Here is a 17,364-nt window from a genome sequence, read left to right on the forward strand (position 1 = left end):
GGCAAAGAGCCTAGATTCTTAAAATATTCCTAATTTGGCATAATGTTGAAAGTCATAATGTTGATGGTATAGACAATCAGATGCTCAGACATTCAGAGATGCTAAAAATGTTAATTTTGTTCACATTTAATATTTCTTTTAATAAGATGTATTTCTCATCAATTTTGAGGCATAAAGAAAATTTTTAAACTAAAGCAGTAATTCTTAAAGCATTTTCTTCTCACAATACAAGGAATTTTTCAGTCCAGTACAATTGTTTATATCTATTTAAACTTTTAAATGTTTAGAACAATGGAAGAAAAACCAAACATGCCACAACTACTTTCTGAGCTATTTATTATCTCTAACACCCTCACTTTAAATGAAACTTATGTTTCTTTTTTTTTAGATTTGATTTAAATTGTTCAAATTTTTTTAGATTTGATTTAAACAATACTTTTCTTGCATTGGAGAATCGTCTCATGTTTTCTTAACATTAAATAATTTTAAACTGTCAAATTAGTAGAATCAAGCCATTTAATAACAAATAAATGACTGTAATTAAATTGGTCATAATGCATAGTATAATATCATTGTGTCCTAAAAGTTAAATATTTCTGTTAAAATAACTTAATCTGAATACAAAAAAATATATTTTACACCAGTTTTTATATATGATATTAACTTAATAAAGAATATTAAAGATAAGTTTGGATTTTTATTTTTTCATATTTATTATTATAAATAGCCTTATCTATGATAATAATCCCATTTCTGGATACACTGACATAATTAACTTGGAAACTAACCACTTTTTGAGAATGAAAGTTTCACACGGGGAGATGTTTCTTGCTAGTTCTGGATACCTTAGTTCAAGAATTACTTCTAGTCAATACAAGTTGTTCTTTTCCTAACCAGACAGCAGGAGGTGCTGTGTGAACACTGAGACTGAATCCCATTCCCACCTCCCCTCCCCCTGCATACAGAGAATAATAGCATGATGCTTTCAAAATATTCATTTTTCAGCAGCCTGTGGTCTGAGATAATGAGCCCTTTTCTAAACTGGAAACTCCCAGTTAGAAATGTAAAACCTAGCCCTTATTTAATGTGGTAAAATGTATGCTTACCTTCTTAAGATCAAGTGCAAAGAGGATTCTAAAATTGTGGCAACTTCATTTTTATTTTATAAACAGCATCAATCATTCTGCTTTACAATATGAATTCTACTTTAAGATAAATCAAAGTCCCTATAAGTGGTAACATAAATATCAAAGTTTTCACATACATTCCCCCTTCTCCCCCATCACATACAGACTCTCTCTCTCTCCCTCTCTTTCTCTTTCTCTTTCGTTCTCACAGTTATGGAATAGAAACTTACAAATTAAAGGACAAAATCTAGTTTAAACAAATTCAAATACATTAATTATATTCTTATACTTTCAGATCCGGAAACATACAAGTTAAATAAGTATAAATGAAATAAGTTGCTCTTGACATGAAGTTAATTCACAATTTCATTTCCCAGAATATGATTGGTTATATTTTAGCCCATCTTCTACAATAGCAAGTCTAATTTCATACTGGAAAAAAAAATAGAAGGGTGAACATTTAAAGCTTCGGATGCTTTAGGAGCTATTCATTGTCTTATTTAAAGTAACTGTCTATAGAATTTCCACATAAGGAGCTGCCTTCACTTTGCACAGTATGCAGCAAGAAAAGATGAGACATATAACATCTCACAGCAAAAGACAGATACAATTAGCTCCATTATTGTTGGCTTTGAGATTACAGAAGAAGCATTTTGGCTCCCAAACGGGCACTGAGCTCACGAAATACATGTCACAGTTCTTTTATGACATGATGCCAATCATTGTCTCTATACAACCAAGTACATTTTAAAACATACAATAAAGCAGTTTTTAAAGAGGGAGGACTCACCTGTTTATAATATTTTTTTGCAGACTTTAATCGTTGGTACAAGGCCAAAAGAACTCCTTGGATGTACGTCTTAGCTCCTGAGGGGCTGAAACCTTCTCCCTTAGAGACCCAAACTGGTCCCCGCAAAGGTGTGATGGAATTTTGCAGGCATTTTTCAAGCAGAGGAACTATATGAGAAAATAAGGGAAAATAAATTCTTTTGACCCAAACGAGATACACTGCCTGGAACACAGCCCCAGTACCAGAGCTAACTCTTAACATCTATTATTTATATGTGACCTGGGTTAAGTCATAAAGAGGCAATTCCTGCATTACTAGTGGCCACCATGAAGGATGTATTTATATTGAGACACCCCCCATGCAAGACTCGTAAGCTTTGTGAGCACACCTGAATAGTTCTGAAGTGTGCCTAACTAGCTCCACAGTGTCATGGTGTGCACTGATTGCCTTATCTTCTCATTTATCACAGATGAGTTGGAACCAACCTTGCTGAAATCTACTTGCATTGTCCTGATAAAATTGTATGATCCATGTTGTTTCTGTATATAGCTTCCCGTAGAGGGGTCTATATACCTAAAACATCACATCTGGGAATTATTCATAAAACATAATCCACACCTTTATAAGCCATCCTATTCAAGTCTTTTCACTGCCATCACTTAAATAACCCATAAAACAGGGTGGCAAGGCTGTTTAAAAATAAGGGGGAGAATCTTAAGCAAGCATTTACCATACCTTTTTGTTTTTAAGCTTCTGGGGTATAAACTAGTCAAAGATTTAGGGATGCTATTCCAGTACGCATTTTGTAAACAGAAGATATTTACCTGTGGGCCTGTATTGCGACATCCATATGGACTTGACAGACATGTTTATACACTTTTTCACACGATTAGCTTATAAAGTCTTTCTAGTGTAAAATAGTCAAATAACATGGCAGCTAGCTAACACTTTTCAAGATTTAATTTCCCTCTGAAATGCCAGAAATAAAGAAATTTTAAAAATCTTAAGCACATTTGGGCACCCAGAAAAATGAAAGGATGTCATTTTTTTTAAACTTTGTCTTTAAGTGTATACATGTGACACAACATAAACATACAAAATAACTATATGGCGTGGCGACCTTATTCTAATATATACACCTACTGGAAAAGAAATTAGATAGATCACCAGCGAAGAAAATACGTCCGTGTCATTGGTTATGTTATATGTTGCATATTTTATGCAGAGAGGCCTAGCGTAGCAATCTGGAAATTGAATTACAATTAGGTTCAGCCGAGCTGCTGAGCCGCTGAGTTATGCAAATGGCCTTTGCTACTGGTATTCTGCTGATTTTTGTTCTTAGTAAAAAAGTATGCGTTTTATGGCACTAAGTTCTACAACTCTCTACCAAAGCACAATTTAAATTCTTTCTAACATATTCACCACTAAGGAAAACATTGGAAATAGAGTTTAAGATTTTCTAAGAGTACTGTAAGTAAAGTTAAAAGGAAATCATGACCCAGTGATTATTTAGACATCTTCAGATGTGTGCATGAAATTCACTCACCAGACTGAGAAACTAATTCCTAAAATTCACATATCAAAACTATTCTTACATTCCTGGAGCAATAGCTATTCTCTATAAGTTTTATCACAACAGATATCTCAAAGGTTTAAAAAATATTAGGTCACATACAGTACTAAAGAAATAAAATGAGAAGTAAACTTATTTTTAGAATTATAACTCTTTAATATTGAAAAAATGTATAATATAAATCAATTTTGCTTATAATGTTTCCTAAAGAAACCTAGTTTAAGAATCAACAGTGCTTTTAGCTAGCTACAACATTCATGTGTTACTATGTGTTGAATTTTAACTTGTAAACTTTTAATCGGTACACTCATTGAACTTAGTACAGTTTTTATACATGGAGAGGCATCACATAAACAGCTGTTAAACTGAAAAACAATTAAGTAAATTGAGAAGTAATAAACTTGAATGATTTACATCCAAGATTTAATCTTGAATTTAAACCTAAGAACATTTTATCAGATTCTCTAGTCTTACAGCTTTATTTATCTATGCTTGTCACAAAGTAACTTTCAAATTCTTTATGCCAGCCCAAAGGATTCCAGAAAAGAATTTCATAGATTTTCTAACACAAAACTCTACTCTTTTTCAGGGTTTGTACCTTCCATAAGAATTTAAGAAAAAATACAGCTTAGGGAAAAAAATACAAATTATATCAAAACACAAGCAGTGTCAGAGTTGATATAGGATGGAAAACAGCTCCCATGCTCCACATGATTTATGTAATTAGGAATACTATGGAAACCAGAAACAGCAAAGCAAAGAAAGCAGTATTCACAAGCAGGTTTTATAAGGGACTTCAGAATCTGCTCTGAACTTGTTGAATAATCTGTTCAGTATTCCAGAATCTCCCTGCTGGAAGCAGGGTCCTCATTATAACCACAAGAGCGCTAATAAAGGTTAGCCTCTGAACTAGGGATTAGAAGGCTCTTTCTTTTTGGAAGCTGCAAACTAGTAACTTTGATGATCTTCTTGAAAAGGAAGACAAAGCACACTCCAAGAACAAACAATGTTTCCACTAACTAGGAAGGTACAGAAAACATAAGAAAATGATACGCCTAAGCACTTAGAAAGGAAGTATAAATAAGCTTAATATATTTGAAAAATAAAACTTATTAATCAGTTCAAATTAAAGAACTCTCCCTAAAAAAGAAGACTTGGCCTAAGATGATAGTTTTGAAATATAATAGAATAATTGATTTTTTAAAAAAGAGAAGTCAGTTGACTTTTCAACCTCAACCATAGATTTTAACATGAGTGAGAATTATTTTTTAAGCATTTTAGTGGATGTTCATAATATTCTATACTAAAAACTCATACGTGTTCTTAACCAATGGTTTTATCTCTTTTATGTTGAGTTATCCTTTTTCTGTTTCTGAAGCAAAACTTCATTCTGTTAAAGAAGACTACTGCGTATAGATGTGCAAGAAATAAGGGCAATGATTTAGCAAGGACAATAGACACTTTTCAACATTGGAAAGAGCATAATCCTACATGTTGCTATGAGCTAGCAAAGCCCATTATAGACACTCAATGAAAAAATTATGTCTTTTCCAGGGAATGAACCCTGGGATATTATTTTGTGTGTAAACCATGAGCTTCTCTTTCAAACTGCTACTCAGAAATATAGCCTCATTCAAGAGGTTAGCTGGCTCCGATTACCTTATGTTTCTTTAATTTTTGTGTGCATAGCTACACATAGCATTTCTTCTGTGTTTGAGGCCTTTATTACAGGTGTTCTACCTATTGGCTCTTATTTACAGAATTTTGCTTTCCTGTAATTTCAATATTTCCTTTAAGCAAGTCCTCAACATTTTTATTAGATAAATGATTTGGAAATTAATCATTCCTTAAATCTATCAATATGCATAGATCAGTCCAATGTGATCATTCCATGGGGATCACTTCCATCGCTGGAAAGGTGAAGTTACATGGATGATAGCTTTTTATCCATTTTGTTTATTCTCAAGTCATGACTATAGGGCAAATTGAAATTAATCCAATGGTTTCAGTGGGTTTGGAGTTAAGACTGAGGATGCTGGGTAAATAGATCATGTGGCCAAAAGGAGTAACTTTACTGGACATAGCTAGTACTGAGCATTATGGGTAAATAGATCATATGATTAAAAGTAGTAGCTATATTAACTTCATAACTATCAACTGATACTTCTCTCACTCATGCTGTTCTATTTCCCTTGCATGTCTTCCCCCTTTCTTTCCACCTGTTAATATATTCTTGTCCTTCAAGGCTCATATCAATTGTCACTTCCAAAATATCCCAAGTTGTTTAGGCAGAATTAATTGTTCCATCCTCTATGTTTCCCAGAGTATTGTTTATACTTTTATTTTTCTCTTATTGATTTGTATTAAACCTTATCTTCTCCACTCCCATTTCCATCCTTCGGTAAATCACAAAACCTTTGGGGCTAGAGGGCATGGTGTTTTTTAGTTTGGTAAAAGCAGTGCCCAATAAATGTCTACTGGACAAATAAACAGTACTTTTGGAAATACTGTGGGCAGTCTTTTAGGTAAGTTTTAAGACCATGAGTACAACTATACACAATCACTTAGAATCTGTAACTTTCTGTGACGAAATGAAAATTTGATCAAAATTTGATAAATAAATATGAATGTACCAGAATTTTGAAGCACATTTAGGGTATGTACAATAGTTTTGTTTTAATCTTCCTTATAAAATTATCTTGAACACTAAAGGAGACAATAAATATAAAAGGAAAACAATACGATTTGGCAATGAAGCATTAACTAGCCAGGAGAAGACCAGAGCTGGGTATTTTAAAAGTCTTGGAAAATCCTTATGTGCTTTATCCTAAATCATGCTACTCTGGGAAAAGGCACACAATCAAACGTAAATAACAGAGCAATAATATTAGATTAAGGTCAAATTTTATTTTATTAATAAATTACTTTTATTATTTATTTTAAATAATAAAGGTAATTCCTTCTAAGAACTCCGAACACAATGAGTTCAAAAGCTAATCATAAGACAAACTGTTCAGTCTTCAAGAGGACCTTATACTGAAACCACATCATCACTGATAAGAAGCTTGAACTTGGATTCGTGATGGGTGCAGCACAAGAATTTTTGACAAGGAGCCATAAGTTCCTCTAAAGAGAAACCTAATAGAACTTACCAAGAAGATATAGACTGGAATGTCCTGTCGAGTTCTATACCTAGTGAATGTATATCTCTCTCCAAAAGCAACACCTGACATTTAAAGAGACACTTGGCACGCTGCATTTGAATCTACTGTGGAAAGCTAAAAATAGGATTTTTTAATCAATATATTTTTCAAGCACTGGAAATTATCAAAAGCTTTAATAACCTGCTTCCAATTAAAAATTAAAATTCATGCCAATTAAGTATCCAGAATCATAATTTACATAATACTGTAATTTTCACATGTCAGTCAGAGGACATGAGACTACGAAAAAAAGGCACTGCCCAGAGCATAATTACCTATACAGAAACTTCTATATGCTCTTTGGCAGAAAATTTCAGGTCGCAAGTCTCAAAAATACTCAGCTATTGTTTGCAGGACATCATGTGGAAAGTTCCCACCAATTCAACTGAATTTTTTTTTTAATGAAGTTGATCTAAAAAGTCTTTTTGTATGATACAAGGTGAGTTCTTAAAAGATACTTAGAATTGACGGCTTCCCATCCAGGAAGTAGGCCTGGAGGGAGTTTGAGCTAGTGCCAAGGTGTGTATATGTTTTACTGTTCCTTATCCAGCTTTAGGTAGTAGCTGGAAAGCTCCCAGTCCGGGAGCAACCAGCAGACACCACTCAAAAGCATGGTCTACTGGGAAGAATGAATGATGGAGAGCATACTGTTTCCTATGTTGCTTGATTTGTATCAGTATATTTTTATCCAAACAAAGCTAAACTAACAGCTGCTGTGTACTTTTGTTTACATGCTATATGTCAAATCCTATTGTCCCTAAGGTACTTATGAGAAAAGATTTAGCAGTCGTTTTCTTAAATACTGATGCCTACCCAAATTTGGATTTTTCCTCCACTGAACAAAATGACAAGCACATGATTGCCATAGTTAGAGCAGTCTTTCACAGCTGCTTTAGTTTTTCAGTGATCCTATTAAACTGACGGCATATTGCCTGTGGGGTCTACAGTGTTTGAATACTGTTGTAAGCGACACTGATTTGTATGATAGGATCAAGCAGAAGAGGGATGCAGTGGGGGGAAGAATTTCATAGGTCATACTGTTTTTACCTGGGTAAAATTTAATTCAGACATTGTGACCTTTACAGAACACCTGTTTATTTTAATTGCTGATATGTGGGTGAACGTTGACATTGGGGCTTGGAAGTATGAAATCTTAGGAAGTCTCCTCCGTTTTGAAAATGCAGCCTGAGTCATGTCTTTTCTTAAACTGAACGAAGTAGCTGTGCATTAAATATTCTGGCACATCTTCTGCTTGAGCAAGTGGACCGAAATGGTGTGAATTGTTAATGCCTTGCTGCTTTGGTTCACGGCTTGTGATTGATCATTTGTAACTATATCTACTCCTTGTTCCATGAAATCAAGTATGGAGTAATGGGTTCATCAGATTTTGGGGTTAAATTGAGAGTGAAGAGGTACTGTGTGTGGAAATAAGAGTTGCCATGTTCAGGGCTGGCCTTGTAACAGCATGGAATCTAAAGGCGATATTCAAAACCACTTCACTCATCATACGCTTACTGATTCTGAATAGGGCCCATTTGCAGGGGACATTTGGTAGTTTTCCAATACGCTTTATGCCTCTTTCTACTTCCACCACCATGCATATCTTTTTTTCATACACCCCCAGTAGCACATTGGTAGAACAGGTCAGCATACACAATTCATTTATTTAAATAACTTGATTTATACAAGCAGAAGTAAGCTGGGATTCTATTGTCTGAGTCTTGCTTTTTCCCTCAAGAAAAATAATAGTGTATGTGTCTTTGAAAATACAAGTATTTTGTGGACTCAATTTCTTGGGCATCTAAAATATTTGATATTTAGTAATAATGTAAAATAACAATTGAACTGATATGTGTACAACTTTAAGGTTACGTAAAGAAATGTTGAGAATTAACTATAATCTATCTAATCTATTTTCATGTGGTTATGGGCTATACCAATACATAATAATTGAATATATATATGACCTGCTTTTGTAAACTTTAAAGCTCTGTACAAAAATTTAAAGTATTATCTTAGAATTAGTTTTAGGAAGTACAATGCATGGAACTTAATAAATAAAATCAACAAAAATTAGAAGTAAAGACCTCTGGAAATGTCATTATATAATTGCTTGCCGTTAATAACTGACACTTTTTAGACATTATTATTTTCAATTTTTATTACTATTCAGAAAAGCTTAATCCAAATGGTGTTAACTGAGGCACCAATTAACTTTTGACCCAGTAGGAAAAGATGCAATAAAAAAATAGTAAAACTAGGACAAAACCAAATACACGAAGCACTTACATACATAAGTAACATTCAAAAGCAAGCTAATTGTAAAATGTCTCAAAATTCTACTATTACATTATAAAGTCACAACTAATATAAATCTAAAAAATGTAGTTGGATCCTTTTTCTTTTTCAGCCTCAAAAGAAGGAATAGTAATAATAATATCTGGCATATACATACCTAATTCAGAGAGAACTAGGAGTCAGATAATGTGGGTAAAGCTGTTTTAGTCTCCTTGGCTGTAAATCCTAGGTCAACATATTACTTACATTTAAATATTTTACTTAGGATGTAAAAAATATATATGTCATGAAAATTTTATATTTTAAATGTGATAAAAGACTGAAAAGTCTTAATAGCTACAGTAATTACAATGGAAGTTTCCCTTTTGACATTTCTCCATGTTTGTTTCACAAAAGTTTAATCTTCTATAAAAAGCACTTTATATATTTTTGTTATTCCACCTCTCTTCTAAAAACGCTAAGGAGGAAGAAAACCAACCTCTGCTGAGTCATGTTTTTTTACATGGAGAGCTTTGTGAACAATTGTTTTATAATGGGTAGTAACAATTAGACTGTTTTCATTGGCAATTATACTTGTTACAATGTTTTTTATAATGAACTTCTAGGATCTTGGAAAATCATTAGGGTTAGAGGAAGATTTTTGGTGTTAAAAGTTCAGACTCAGAAATATGAGATATAAAAAGTAGAAGCTAAAAAGATAAACTTAAGGAGAAGAGGGAAAAAGCAAGGACTTGGTTAAAAAATTACATAAATACTGAAGCAAGTTTAGCCCAACAAAACCTAGGGGTGATGATCATATATTCATGAATGTAAAAGAGAATCTATGTTTTAAAGACTTCAAAAGGGAGTTTTTGACATATAAAGAGTCTATGAGCAGATTAGACTGCTTTGTGAATGTTCATATCACACAATTGTGCATTCACTTACTTAATAAAAGATGACAGTGATCCAATTATAATGGGAGTTCTCCAACTGCCACTAAAAAAACTTTTTAAAATCAAGCCTTAACAAAATTCTTAATATTCTCTATGGATCAATCATAGAAATATAAATCAGTGATTAGTTAGCAGGGTTTCTTTCGTTTGTTTTTTGTTTTTGTCCACGCCACCCAGACCACAGCAGTGAAAGCCCAGAATCCTAACCACTAGGCCACCAGGGAACTTCCAGCACTTTTTGTTTTTGTCCAAGCAATGAGAGTAGCCAGTGCTCAAGTTCAATGCCTGGAAGTCACTAGAGGACACTGAGGGCCATGTCTAAGGTACCCTGGAACCAAAGCAGAGTCACAGAGAGCACAGTCCCAAGGAAGGTTTGAAGACTTTTCCTGAGTGGCATCTTTCCTACAGAAAAGGGCTCTTAACTGGCTGCCTTTGTACATTTCAATCTAGAGAAATTTCAGGACTGATTAATAACCACCAGCATTTGGCATCCTTCTTCAGCAAGAGACCTATATTTTTACATTTCATAAAATTTGAGAAGTAAAGGTAAAGGGATCCAAGGATTGAAGCGAGGCAAATGTACTTAATTTTAAAGAAGATATTGTTTCCCTAAGTTTGATCTTTATTCCCTGAAAAGTTCTAGGGCAGATTACAAAATGGTTTGCGAACACTTAGAAAAATAAACCATAATCATTAGGACCCAACATGGGGTAATTCGCATACTAAGCAAATCTTTAATGTGCAGAGAGGGAGACCCATGGGGAAATTCCCTTCATGGAGCTTGACATCTCTAACAGCAACCTATAACCATTATCTCTTCCAGTGGAAAGCAGATCTCAATAGACTGTGGCTACCATCTATTGTCTTTAAACAACGTACTGCTAAGTCTGTATGTCCCTTTCCAGATAAATGGGCGTATCTGCAACAAGGCAGGAGAACGTAGAAGGTCTGCAAACCTCCTGGTTAAGTCCTCTATTTAGAATTCATGACTGCTTTCTTTCGATGCTTCTCTTTAAAAATGATAGAGAAATACGTCACTCACTATCCAAAACAAGACAAAAGAAAGTTATAAGTGGATGCTGCCCTGGCTTACAATTTCTTTCCTGGAGAAAGTAATAAAAGGAATCAGAATGAACACACACACATATAGTTGCCCCTGTATGGGACTTGACTGTAGGCTGCAGGCCACATACCCTTCTGAGTTACGCACATTTAACTAAGAAAGCAATGCCATTTACAGGGCCCAGACCATCTGTACCATTGCAGAATTCCACATTCAGCAGAGCAGGAGAAGTACTAGCAACACAAGGGTAGTACTAGGCATTTTAGGGCATAAAGGGAGAGGGAAGCATTTTGACTAGACTCTCTCAAAGCCCTGAAATTTCCATTTACATCTAAAGGAATCTAAGTACAATGCTTCACCAAGAAGGGCATCATCCCCAATTTTTTTTTTTTTTTTTTTTTCTGGTACGCAGGCCTCTTACTGTCGTGGCCTCTCCCGTTGCGGAGCACAGGCTCCGGACGCGCAGGCTCAGCGACCATGGCTCACGGGCCCAGCCGCTCCGTGGCATGTGGGATCTTCCCGGACCGGGGCACAAACCCGTGTCCCCTGCGTCGGCAGGCAGACTCTCAACCACTGTACCACCAGGGAAGCCCCAACATCCCCAATTTTTATAATATTTTATAATACCCCCTCTATATTATTTGGACCTGAGTTAAACATGGGAATAGAGAAGACTACTAAATCTCTGTCCTCACGGATCTTACAGTCTAGGGGACAGATCGATATTAAATAACTCCTCAAGCAGTTTTATTAATTACAGTTGTGACAATTACTATACACAGGGTGCTATTAATGTAACAGGGATACCAGTTCTAGATAAGGGAGGAAGTGGGACAGGAGCAAGCCAATGTTGGGAAAGCTATTCAGAAGAAGAAATATTTAAAATAAGACCTTAAGAAGAGCAGGAAAAATAGCTTGCAAGGAAGATAGGGGAAGAGAATCCAAGCAGAGGAAACATATGGTAAGGTACTGGGGCATGAAGGAGAATCAAGTGTTTGAGGAACAGAAACAAGAATATAAAGTGACTTGAGCACAGAGATGAAGGGGTCAGTAGTACAAGTGAAGATGGAGAAGCTGGGAGGGAGCAAATCATGAAGGCCCTTCAGTCCATGATAAAAGTTTAAGCATTGATTCAATAGGAGCAATTATGACAGACTAAACTCACTTCTAAAAATAGTGTTACTAGAGTGAGGCAATTAGAAAATTGTGTTTAAGTTGGAGATTGGTGAGCCTATAGATTCATAACTAAATGAACAGCCATATCCAGGGAAGACTAATATAAATCTGAAGCAGGGACCCAATTAGCATACTAAAGATCTCTGTCCCTAATCATGGCCTACTTAATATTTTTATCAATAACTTAGACAGTGGTAAAGTTGGTATTCGTACAAAATTTACAAGTGAACACAAAGATAGGAGAAATTGTTAATCCCTGGGTGACAGATTAAATATCTGAAAAATCTTGTAAGGCTAATCTACTAAATAAAAACCTTATAAGTAGAAATTTAGTGTATCAATGTATAAAGATTTGTTCACATATCTAAAAAATTAGCAGTACAAGTACAGGATAAGGAAGTAGCCTAAAAGCAAACTGTGAGCAAAAACTTGGGAGCTTTAGTTGACTTTAAGTTTAATTTAGGTCAATGATACGATGTATGTAAAAGAAATAATAATGCAAGTTTAGGCCAAATAATGATCTGAAAAAAAAAGAGGAGGTGGGGCTGCTTTACTCAACATTGATTAACCTGGAAAATTGTATACAATGTGGGGTCAACAAAGAGGAATACCAAAAAAAACTAAACAGAACAAAGAGTTACCAGGATAGTGAGGGGTCAGAGAAATAGATGGAGAGACTGGAGATATTTAAAGTGGAGAAGATTTAAATCACACTTGTTCAAATATTTAAAGGCAGTCATAGACTGGGAATTAATTTGCATTATTCAACTCCAGAAGACAAAATCAAGACTAACGGTAAAAGTTTAAAAGTTATTAGATTTTTAAAATTAAATTAGAGCTATCAGAAATAGAACAAGTGGTGGCTGGATGGACACTTATTGGAGATGATTTAGAGGAGATTCATGACAAAGTGAGGTTTTGGTGATGACCAAAGATGCTTCTAATGCTGAGATCCAAAGTAAATCAATCAACAACACTATTCTAAAGAAGCTATCAAAAAATGTAGTCATTATCATTTGTTTTTTACACTGCACTATGCATCTAATAATGCATACACATCTTCAGGCTTTCAAAGTTCTATGGAATATGGCAAAATACTATTCAGACTGGTGGTGAATCACTAAGTGACGGCACTGAGAATTAGCAACAAAAAGTAGCTAATGGTGGGTAATTTGTGCAAATTTAATTCAACAAATAATTTTTTTGAATTTTAATTCACTCATTCACTTAAAAAGCATTTTCATCACTTACTCTAACAAAGATTATACTTAACAATTATTATTTAAATATTAATTTTTTGAGGGTCCATTACATGCTCAGTCCCATTGTAGATATTAGAAGATTTTTGGAGGTTTTTTTTAAGTATGAGAACAAAATCTCTCTTTAGTTAAAGAGATAAGGCCTACACATGAAACAGAGATACTGTATAAACAAATGTTATGACATATGGTACAGACATGATATCAAAAGAAGTTATGAGAAATAGGTATTAGTAAACAAAATAATGCTTGAATGTCAGGATACAGAGTGTGAAGACTGTCCTGATATGTGAAGTTTTGAGCAAAAAAAAAAAAAAGGATATTTTAGGAAGATCAACTCTTTGGCCACACAAAGGATTAAGATTTAGGAATAGAATTTAGTCTAACTAGTAAATAAAGACAATGTGATAATATTTATGAAGTATGAATAGCTATCTATATTTGGTATCTATTGCCACAATAATGCTGCATAACAAAGCACCTCAAAACTCAGAGGCATAGAACAGCATTTATTAAGCTCAAGAGTCTACAAATTACCTGGGTGGTTCTGCAGGTCATAGCTGGGCTAGATCATATGTCTTGGAATCAGCTGGCCGTCTAGGATGACCTTGGCTAGACACCTGGGATGATGCGGTTCTGCTCCACTTGTCTTTTTTTTTTTTTAATAATTTTCAACCATTTTAAAGTGAGGAAATCAGTGGCATTTAGTACGTTGAAAATGTGCGACCACAACCTCTAGCCAGTTCTGACAAATTTCCTTCATTCCAAAGTAAAACCCCTCATACATTAAACAGTTTCTCCATTCTCCTCTCCCCTCAGGCCTCAGCGAACATGAATCTGCATTCTACCTCTATGGATTTATCTATTCTGGATATTTCAAATGTAAGTGGAATCATGCAATATGGTACCTTTTTTGTCTGGCTTTTTTCATTTAGCATAATGTTTTCAAAGTTCATCCATGTTCTAGCATTATCAGTACTTCATTCCTTTTCATGGCTGAATAATATTCCATTCTATGTATATACCACAATGTACTTCTACCTTCATCTTTTCATGGATGTTTGGCTTCCACCTTTTGGCTATTATCTACACTGCTGCTATAAATATGCATGTACCGGCACATGTTTGATTATCTATTTTCAATTATTTTGGGGTATACATTTAGGAGTAAAATTGCAGGGCCACATGGTAATTCTATGTTTACCTTTTGGAGGAACCACCAAATCGTTTTCCAAAGTGGCTGCACCATTTTATGTTCCCAGTATCCAAAGGTTCCAATTTCTCCATCTTCACCAACTTATTTTCCATTTTGTCTATGTGTGTGATTTTTATTTTATAGTCATCACTAATGTGTGTAAAGTGTTACTTCATTGTGGGTTTGATTTGCATTGCCCTTATGACAAAGGATGTTGATGTGCTTCTTGGCTGTTTGTATATATTCTTTGGAAAAATTTCTATTTAATTCCTTTGCCCATCTTTTTAATTGAGCTGTTTGTCTTTCTGTTGTTGAGTCTAAGAGTTCTTTATATATCTTGGATATTTAACCGTATCAGATACATGATTTGCAAATATTTTCTCCCATTCGGTAGGTGGTCTTTTCACTTTCTTGATAATGTCCTCTAATGTACAAATTTTTTTTAAATTTTAAGAACTCCAATTTACCTATTTTTTTCTTTTGTTGCTCATACTTTTGGTGTCATGTCTAAGAATCCATTGCTAAATCCAGGGTCATGAAGATTTACCTCTATGTCTTCTTGGAAAAGTTTTGTGCTTCTAGCTCTTATATTTAGGTCATTGATCCACTTTCAGTTTTTTTTTTTTTTTCTTATATGATATTAGGTAGGGGTCCAACATCAGTCTTTTGTATGTGGATATCCAGTTGTGCCAGCACCATTTGTTGAAGAGACTATTCATTCCCCACTGCATGGTCTTGACACCCTTTTGAAAGTCAATTGGCCATAGATGTATTGGTTTATTTCTGCACTCTTAATTCTATTCCATTGGTCTATATGTCTCTGCTTGTGCCAGTATCACACTGTTTTAATTACTGTAGCTTTACTTGTGGTATGTTTTGAAATTGGGAAGTATCAGTCCCCCAAATGCAAGGAGTTAACAAAACTCAAGGTTAAGGGCACAATTCTCCACAAGACTGCCCTCCCTCTGACCAGCTGCCTACAAATTCTGGGGTTTTCACTACCACCTGAGGGTTAATATTTTGCTAGAATGTCTCGTAAAACTCAGGATAGTGCTATATTTAGGGGACCAAGATGGTCAGGAACCCTGAGAAACACATGAGTAATTTTGGAGAGAAAATAACACAAAAATATTGAGACTTACGGAGGGACCCTGACTAGGTGGCTTCATGCTTTGATGATGCTTTAATATGCAAGGACTGTGTGGGCTTTTTGTTCGTTTGCTAGCTTGCTTTTTAACCTTGGTGGTGTCTGGCAACTTACACTGGGTCATGTCGTGAAATTTTCAGTTTTATATTTGTGCTCTTACTGAAGGGACTGTACATGGAGAATAGGGAGATTGGCCTGAAATTTTTAATAAGCAAGAACTGTGTAGAATTTTGAGCTTGATGGGTTACAGCAACTAAATGCAGCTGGGATTATTTTCCACTAACCCTGGCCTTCAGAAAATGCTAGCACAGGGCAAGGGTTGGGTTACTGTGCAGGCTGCAGCAACTGGCACTTGAACTAGGCAGTGAACGTCACCTGATACCGCAGGCAAGCCTGAGATTGGGATTAGATCATTTTAGGCATTGGAAGAGAGAACAACAGTTGCTGTTTTTCTGTGTTTTGCAACTAAATCTGCAGGTCAGGACTTTATAGTTTAGTGGTAGCTGGGTTCTACGCATGCTACAGTGAGGTTCTATCATTAAAGTGATAGTATCATGCCTAGGTAGGAAGCATTAGGTCCCATGTCTCAAATTCTATTCTCCACTATGTTATTTTAAACTACTCTCTGGGCCAAAAAGGAACTGTGGATGAGCTAACGTTCGATTTGTGTGGCTTGTCCACAAACTTTTCAAGTAAACTCCACCAATTCAGGTTGACTCTAAGTTTATTTATCACATAAATGTTGACCATGGTTCTAATTGTCAGAAACCCAAACTATGGCTTCACCTATAGAAAAGTAGTAGATTTGTTATAAAAAGAATGCTTTGTCTTCTTCAGTTAAGTAGTGAAACAACTCAAAGAAAGTATTACAAATCTAGGAATCAGATTTGTTAAAGGAATCAAGAAGGAAGTAAAGTGGTTTTAAAATATGCTTCAATCTTACAATCAGAACAAAGCAGTGTGTGCATGAAAACAAATAAGATGGCTTATTTAGCTCAAGGAGGAAAGAGATTTCCTTAGAATAAATGTAAACGTCTGATCTGAGAACACACATCCGACAGATATGAAAAACAAAAACTAAGATTGTGAAGGCCAGGTCTGAGGGTATAGGAGGTACATCCAACCCTAACTACTCTTAAAGAGGTTATTATAAAAGGGGGGTATATTTTAATTGTTGCAAAATCAGAAATAAGAAATGGGGCCCCAGTGAAACCTAACAGAGAAATCTCATAGGTAAGATCTCGGAAAACAAATCTTCTCTGGAGAGCAATTCCCCAGAGAAGGCAGAATCCTGAATATTGTGAAGAGGTGTCATTTAGGTTACAGATAAATTAATAGCAAGAGAAATTGGAGAGTCTCTTATGAGGATGGAACAGTTATACAAAGAGTGCACATAAAATCTGAACAAACTGGAGAGGGGAATACTAAGAAGATTAATATAAAGTACTCCAAAAAAAAAGTATTTGGTGAACTCCAAAAATTTATGGGCCTAAGATTAAGAAAAGGTGGGCTTCCCTGGTGGCGCAGTGGTTGAGAGCCCACCTGCCGATGCAGGGGACGCGGGTTCATGCCCTGGTCTGGGAAGATCCCACATGCCG

General features: G+C 35.1%; 1 protein-coding gene across 1 annotated transcript in view; it reads right to left on the reverse strand.

The window, feature by feature from the left end:
- Window positions 1–17,364, reverse strand: part of DCDC1 (doublecortin domain containing 1) — a 435,371-nt gene that overhangs the window by 345,728 nt on the left and 72,279 nt on the right. The window contains exon 7 of the mRNA XM_065882422.1: window positions 1,918–2,084. Coding sequence (XP_065738494.1) covers window positions 1,918–2,084 — 167 coding nt within the window. The remainder of the gene's footprint in view (window positions 1–1,917; window positions 2,085–17,364) is intronic.

Source organism: Phocoena phocoena, chromosome 8 (genome assembly GCF_963924675.1).
Source record: "Phocoena phocoena chromosome 8, mPhoPho1.1, whole genome shotgun sequence".
NCBI classification, from domain to species: Eukaryota; Metazoa; Chordata; class Mammalia; order Artiodactyla; family Phocoenidae; genus Phocoena; species Phocoena phocoena.